Consider the following 7,965-nt stretch of genomic DNA (forward strand, 5'->3'; position numbering starts at 1 on the left):
AGGGGGGCTGACAGATGCAGAGGAGATGGGGGGCTGCATGTGGATGAAGTTGCCCACAAGTTGCTCTCTGAGGAACATTTAGGTTCAATTTGAATTGGGGAGGGCGTGATGGAGCCTCAAGGTCAACTTCTGTCCGGGGAGGGGTCGGTAACGAGACAGAGACAGTGATCAGCTGCAGATGAAGAAACGTCACATATTCACCTGAGAAAGAAGATCCACCTGGAAAAAACGCACACACAGTCACTTCAAATGACAACCCCAGCAGTTTGAAGTGAGTCTGCAGGACTGACCCAGAGGGGGTGCGACCTTACGATTAGTGCTGCCACAAACGATTGACTAATAACCCAGAATTATTTCCAATTAGTCGACTAATCGGATCATGCGCAAACTAGATGTGAAGCACACAACTTAACCACCATTAGCTTTAAACTAACTACAAACTAGACAGATAGGATTACCTGTGATGATGCTAGTGTGAATGCTGTAAGCTGAATTTGACCGCTGAAGATGTTGAAATTGATAGCTGAAAACACTGAAGCTGATAGCCAACAAAAATATTAGTTAAATGCCAAAAATTGCCTAAAAAAAGTCTAAATTAGAAAAAATATTTGCTGAAATATTTGCTAAACTCCAAATAAGCCTAAAACCTGAAAAAATCCTAAATTAGCCAAAATATAACTTTCAAGTTTACTACACTGACTTCATATAATATAAAGTAACGACTAATAAACTATTAAATTAGTCGTTGACTATTTTAATACTCTATCAGTCGTGGCAGCTCTACCTGGCAGCCTTTCAGCTTCAGGATGATTTGAAGATTCTGTCTAGTTTTTAAACGTCTTCAACGTCTCTTTAAACTTCCACCATAATGGAGGCGAGTTCAACGTTGCAGTTTTCCCCCATAAATTCCACTTTTGTAATTGTTGAGCTGCTCCTGTTTTACTGTTACTGCTGGTAAATAATGAGGCTGAAGAGTCAGGAAACCCCCAGAACACCCAGCTCCATCAGTGCTGGTTAAGGCCTTAAATGTTTGCAGGTTTGGATCCTCACCGTTGAGGCCTCCGGCTGTGGGGGTCCCGGTGCTTTGTTTCTGGGAGTCGTACGAAGGTCCGATGTTTCCCAGATCCTGCAGGAAACAGGAATGTTTGAGTTTCCACACAAACAGCTACATTGTTTGTAAGGGAAAATAGAATGTTTTATTGTAGGAAAAGTGGCTAAAAAAGAACATTTTCAGACTTTTATGGTCCATTTGAAGCTTTTTCAGAACCGTACGTCTGAGTGCTGCGCGGGAAGTACCTGATCTAACAGACCAAACTTGGGGAACTCCTCCTCCAGGTCTTTACTGCCGGGGTCGGGGTGCTCCTTCACCAGGAAGACGTCTCTTTCTTTGCTCTGAAAACCCAAAGATGTTTCAGCTGAGCAGGAGTCATGCAAACAGAAGTCAGACTTCTGCAATTTTCTTTACCATCGTCTTCACGATGTTGTTGGGCCATGTGAGCTTCCCCGGCCGCTGCCGAGTCGTCATGCACTCCCAGAACTTATCGATGAAGGGAATGATGTCCTGAACCGAAGAAAAGAGAGAGAGGATCCACCAGGATCAATTCTTCATTCAACCCAATTCGCACGTCAGATTCCTGCACCCAATCTCTGTTTTAGCATGCGCTAAAGTTCCCGCTTAGTTTAGCTAGTATTTAAGCAATGTGTTAGCTTTTTGGCTAATTTGGCATCTACTGTTTTTTTAGGCTAATTTAGAGTTTAGCTTCTATTTTAGCAACATGCTAACATTTTTGACAAATTTAGTTTACTGGGGAATTTTAGGCTATTTTGGAGTTTAGCTAGTTTTTAAGCTTTTTGGTTTATTTGGCATCTACTGAAGTTTTTTATGCTAATTAAGAGTTGAGCTAATATTTTAGCAACATGCTAACATTTTTGATGATGTTTCATCTCAAGGGGCTTATCTTTGTGTTTAAATAAATAAATGTGTTTAAAACATGATTTTAAATTCAATAAAGAACCAAAAAAGGAAAATAACCAAAAAGTTTGAGATGTTTCCATCTTAAAGTAGCAAAAACGATAAGGACGTTTTTAAAAGGAAACTAAACATCAATCATGTTTTTAGCATCTAAATTTATTGTCCTAATGATTGTTTTAAAACTTTGGCAAACTTTGCTTTGTCTAAAAACAGATGAATTGAGTTAAAAAAAGTACATTTTAAACTGAAACGATGTGGCTTAGAAAACAAAAAATAATTAAAAATTAGAAAAAAAAACATTTTGATTGAAAATAAACAAAGAAGAAATTAAGAAAATATCAAATTTTACCAAAATGACAAAAAATACCTAGAAATTGTAACTGTTAATTAAAAAAGATAAAAATAAAAGATTAAAAAATAAATAACTGAAATAATAAGTGCTTTTTGTGTTTATTTCTGCGTTTTCAGGAAGAACCAACTAATGTCGGTAATTTATTAACTTTAGGCTTCATTTCTGTTTCCAGAAAAGATAAAACTGTCCCACTGCAAACAAGATGAGAATGTTGGTTCTGTCAGAAGTTTCTACAATCAGTCAGAGGAACCTACCTTGTCTTTGGAGAACATGGTCTTCGGGTGCTCGTCCTGCGTTCTGGACCTCCAGGTGAGGTTTGCCAGAGCCGTGAGACACATCTCCTTCAGGTCTGTTGGAGAAAACGGGACGGTTTGTGAATGAACTCAAAGGGAACCTGAAGGGAGTCTGAGGAAGACCCACTTGCTTGTTTCCTGAGGAAGTAGGTGTTGCCGCTGTGATGGCACACGTTGCAGTGGAACACATAGTTGGTCATGAAGGGGAGACAGGTTCTGAGGAGGAAGAGGAGGAGTCAGTGAAGCCGTCGGTGATGCACAGCTGCAGAAGGTCTGAAATAAAAACCTACGCCGTGTCGATGCCAAACGTGTCGGCAGTGAACCACTTCATGCACAGAGCGCACTGCAGCTCCACCTCGCCCAGCTGCCGGCCGCTCTCCTCGTCGCCCGATCCGATGAGAGCATCGGCGGCCTCCGAGCCTTCGCCCGCCGTCTCCTGAAACGACAGCGAACGCTTGTCACAACCTGAAGACAGCAAGAGCTGCCAGCTCCAATGGAGAAAACATAACAACTTTAGACTCGAGCTCATCTTCTTTCAGAGAAATAAACTGAATTAAAAAGAACGAGCTCTATCTAAGTTTTAGTCTTTCTCCGTAGACAAAGCTTTGGAAAAGAAATCCTTAAAACACAAATCACACTTAAAGCTTCAGAGAGAAGGAACAGAATAAATCAAACCAAATCATTCAGAAGAAAAGGAGAACGTACCGCCCCCTCTTTGCCATTGGAAGACTCGGTATCCATGCTGGCGGGTGGCTCTCCAAAGGAAGCATCCCTGAAGAGACAGAGTTTATAATTCCACAAACGGCCTCCTTTGTGTTCACAATGTATTAGTCTGCTATGACTCCTATGTATAGTATTTATTTGTCATATTTTCAATTTCTAAATAAGAACATACCTTTTTTTTAGGTTTATATGATATCAGAAACAGTACACCGGAAGTAAACAATTACTGACCTACAAAATAAATGTATATCCCACAGAGTACACAGGGTAGAAACGTGCGTCTCTATGTTCATGTTCGAGTTGTTTCATTAAAAAAAATCAGACTCCAATAAAATCTTGAGAATAAACAGATCAAATGTGTTATAAAATCCAAAATAATAGCTTTATATTGGTACTTAAACCCGCAGCAGCGGCAGAGAAGCGAAGTCCTCAGAAATCTACATTTTTATTGCTGTTGGTTCATTTGAAAATTTATCTGGAATCAAAATCATCTTAAACAGCCGCGTAACTTGACGCAAAGCAGGATTTTCTTTATAAGATGAGCTCGGTGTAAATGTTTTGTGGGTCTGAAAAAGATGCTAACGCTCGTGAGCTAGCTTCTTAGCTTACGGCTTCGTGAAACAAACCGGACGGTCTAGTGTTTAATATGCTTAATCCATTATTAAAATGTTTAATCTTAACGGACAGTAAATGCATAAAAGCAGCGCGGCAGGAGCACTTACCCTTCTACCTCCGGCTCCGGTGCAGCAGCGCTGCCCGCCTCCACTTCAGACGCCATGACTGTTGGAATCAATGAAAACAAAGGTGAAGTCTCGCGAGATTACTGCTCCGGGGCTCAACAGCGACACCTCTGGTAAATGGTCACAAATAAGCTTGTTTAAATCCTGTGAAGGCTCTTATTGTTTCAGCTTTCTATCTAATAATAAAATAAAATAAAATAAAATAAAATATAATCTTCCAGTCTAATAACAAAATGTTCAAAGTTTTCAGAAACTTTGAATTAAATTTAAGTTTGACATTAAAATCAATTTGTTGCTGTTGCGATCAGGTAAATGTTTCTTTGACCAGTTCAACACCTTTTAACAACCAGGACCCTGAGAAAAAAGAAATATTTAAGTATACTACAAGTATCTATAATAAAAGTGAAGCAGTATACTTTTACTCTTTAAATACTATTCATATTTTGTAAACTTAAATTGCTCCAATGTAGTTTGAAGAAATACCCAGTTACTTCCTACACTTATACTCAAGAATATTTAATAAATTCACCTTCAACTGTACTACTTTTTGTTAAAGACATGCAAAACTTTATTGTCAAAAGAGCTGTTACAGTAAAAAAAAATTAGAAAGGGAAGCTTTGGCGAGCTTGCTTACTACGACAAATTGACTCTGTTCTTTCAAAATGCAGGTCATTCTGTCTTTTGACAGAATGAATTATTTAGCACACTTTGGACACAGATTCATGAATTCATTTTGTTATAATTTACTAGACGGATGAAAAGATCTGTAACATTTGAGTCCTATAAAATTAGGTCATTATAATACGTCAATATCAACAGATTAAAGTTTAAATGTCTCATGTTTCCAACTTAACACCTACAAAAATTGTGAAATCTAAATACATTCTGGATATCTCTGTGATATTTTCAACTTTGAAATAAAAAGCTGTGAAATTACCTTTAATAAAGACAAAAAATGCAACACATTTCAAAACACTAATATGTGTTTTTGTCCCTCACATTTACGTCTCGTTTCCTCTCCTCCCTCAGATTACAGTAGAAAACAGGCTTTGTGTGGACGGCAGACCACCCCACGCTCACAGAGTTATTAAAACGTTTGCGGCGGCGTTCCAGACCTACTAAAAACACACCCAACACAAAGGCAAGTGTGCCGGTGGACGCGGCACAAAGCAGGCAGAGGATGCTGAAAGCCCCCCCGGGTGATGCTGTAAAGGCATTGTTAGGCAGATCAGAGGGTTCTCCTCCTCCTTCCTCCTCCAGCAGAGACACATCTGTGAAGTCAGGAATGTCAGAGAATCCGTTTGTGTCAATCTGTTTCCCAGAAACTTCTTCCAAAATAAAATCCCTAAAATTAGCCTTGGAAAAAAATGCAGGAATAAATCCACCATAAAACAGTTCCTCAGATATCGAAGGCGGATGTTAAAGTCCTAAGAGTTACATTAAGTTTGAAAGGAAGTGATGATCTACAACAGGGGATTCAAACTCAATCAGACAAGGGGCCAAAACACACCTTAGGTCGGTGCTGAACAGGTTAAACATGTTTTCAACACTAAAACTACATTTTTAAAACTTTAAAACTGTAGTTTTTTAAGATAATTATGAACTAGATATATAGCATTACCTGTCATAATGCTAGGGCGAATGCTGTAAGCTGAATTTGGGTGCTGAAGATGCTGAAATTGATAGCTGAAAACACTGAAGCCAGCTAAAAAATTAGCCAAATGCCAAATTAGCCTAAAAGAAACAAAGTTTAGGTTAGCCAAAACAGCTATCATGTAGCTGAAACAAACAGCTAAGCTTTAAAATATCCTAAAAAACAAACAAAAAAAGCCTAAATTAGCCAAAACAGCTAGCATGTAGCTGAAATATTAACTAAACTCCCAAAACAGCCTAAAAAAGTCTTAGTAAATGCCAAAATAGTCAAAAAATCTACCAGAATGACAATTTTTAAAACTTAAAACTGTAACTTTTTAACATAATTCTGAATACTAAAAAGGCAGGAATATTATTCCAGAATAAATCAACTTAAACCTTAAATAACTTTCAATATTTTACTCTCCATAAAAATATATTTTGTCAAAATTCTACAAGTTAGAAATGAGCGCAAGATAACATCGGGTCATTAATAACAATACAATAAAATGGTCTGGAGGGCCGGATCCGGCCCCCGGGCCGTGACTGTAACACGCAATCTACAACAATGCACTACTTTATTACGGAAGTTTTTCTGTTCCTTCAATTTTGATTTTTTTTTTAAACCTTTGAATTTTCTCTTTGAATTTCTTTGAACCCCTATTTTTCAATAACCAAAAAAATTGAATGGAAAAAATTGAATGATTTGATTGGCTGGCCCTTAATTCTGGTTCAGAGGTCTATAACCTGAGGCTACAGAGTCACATGTGGTTCTTTGACCTTTCCATTGTCTCTCTGGTAGAAGAAAATGGAAATGTTCTTCATTTTAAATAGTGGCCTCTTTTTCTGACTGCGAGGTACAAGAATCAAAACAACCTTTACTCAAGTCATTCACAAACATTTGAAGAATAGTACATATCACTCCACCGGACTACAGTACCCACAATGCTCCAACAATCAATCAAGCCTTACGGCTTCATAGTCGTACTAAAACATTTAGACAGAACTCGAGGTCAGTAAGCACAACCAGGATTCACACACGCCTGATTAGAAACTGTTTTAAGGGTTTTAATTGTGCAATATGGTCTGAAAAACACTCGAATTAGCTCTGAATTATTTTCTACATGGCTAAGTTTATGAATGTCCACCAAAAACAACAAAATGAACTGTATATAGTACATTTATTAATTACTGCTGACATTAAACTACTTAATACAACATTTGCTGTGAGATGATCCTGTCTTTTATTTTGAAAGGGAGTCATGTCAAAAGTTATAACAGATTCTATATTTAGAAAACAAAATTGTATTATTTTTGCAATGTTTATGTTTTATTCATGCACAAAAACAATATTTGTTGATTTTTATCCTAATAGTCCAAATAACATAAATACAAAGGAGCGTCTTATTTTGTAAGACTTCGTGGCTGACTTGTGGTCGGTGAGAAATCGACCTTGTTGGCTCTTTAATTGTTGACCACAGAAAGAGCGAGGTTTTTCTCCCTCAAATTTTTTTCCAAACTTTGTCATCTGTAAATAATCAACTGATATTTTTAGACTTTTGTAAGATAATCTTCTTTTAGCATTTTAGTTAAAAAAAACAGATTTTTAGAACCTTAAAACTGCCAACTTCATCCCCGTTTGGACCGGTCCATGAAAATATCGTCTAATTTAAACCGGTTGAGTAGTTATAAATCCATCACCCCATGAATGCTTCGTCCATCGCCGTCCAAATGCCAGCGTTCTGACGGGTTAATCATTCTGAGCTCTTTTCTGCACCAGCCTCCAGCCGAGTCCATCCACGTAAATCCTTGTTGTGGAAGACAAAGCCGGGGTCACACGGGGTCAGGCCGGCTGAAGACATCTGCTAATTGTCTTAATGGGACGGCCTCTCTCGTCCCGTCAATGCCAGCCTCTCTGTGGGTCTGTGTAGCAGGGAGAACACCGGCATCTGCCGCATTCAGGAAACTTTACATCCCCCGACTCTTCATTACCCTGAGAGGAGCGGTTACTGCGGTAATTAGGAAACCATCAGCAGTAATGTGCATTTAAAGTGAAGTTAATGAAAAGCCTAAAGAATGAAGCGCAAAAAGGTTCGGAATTTTTTCACAGGAGAAACAAACCAGCAGTTTGACTTCATTTTTACACAAACTGAACCTGGAATGAAACAAAATTCAGCTTTTACTGTTAATTTAAAGCTATCCACAGAACAGGTTTAATGTTCTTCAAGGTATACTTTAAAAATCAGCTGTTTC

The 7,965-nt window shown here is 38.2% G+C and overlaps 1 protein-coding gene across 3 annotated transcripts in view; it reads right to left on the reverse strand.

Moving 5' to 3' along the window:
• The window catches only part of ash2l (ash2 like, histone lysine methyltransferase complex subunit), an 18,940-nt gene that overhangs the window by 6,967 nt on the left and 4,008 nt on the right, over window positions 1-7,965 (reverse strand). The window contains exons 2-10 of one of the 3 annotated variants that reach the window (XM_024298768.2): window positions 4,063-4,120; window positions 3,323-3,389; window positions 2,908-3,053; window positions 2,745-2,833; window positions 2,579-2,673; window positions 1,466-1,561; window positions 1,297-1,392; window positions 1,051-1,126; window positions 202-219 (exon numbers count right to left, since the gene is read on the reverse strand). In XM_024298768.2, the coding sequence (XP_024154536.1) occupies window positions 202-219; window positions 1,051-1,126; window positions 1,297-1,392; window positions 1,466-1,561; window positions 2,579-2,673; window positions 2,745-2,833; window positions 2,908-3,053; window positions 3,323-3,389; window positions 4,063-4,118 (739 nt within the window). In that variant the 5' untranslated portion in view covers window positions 4,119-4,120. Of the gene's footprint in view, window positions 1-201; window positions 220-1,050; window positions 1,127-1,296; window positions 1,393-1,465; window positions 1,562-2,578; window positions 2,674-2,744; window positions 2,834-2,907; window positions 3,054-3,322; window positions 3,390-4,062; window positions 4,432-7,965 lie in introns of those variants that run through there. The other 2 variants (XM_036214420.1, XM_036214421.1) reach the window with 2 other exon arrangements.

Source organism: Oryzias melastigma, linkage group LG12 (assembly GCF_002922805.2).
Source record: "Oryzias melastigma strain HK-1 linkage group LG12, ASM292280v2, whole genome shotgun sequence".
NCBI classification, from domain to species: Eukaryota; Metazoa; Chordata; class Actinopteri; order Beloniformes; family Adrianichthyidae; genus Oryzias; species Oryzias melastigma.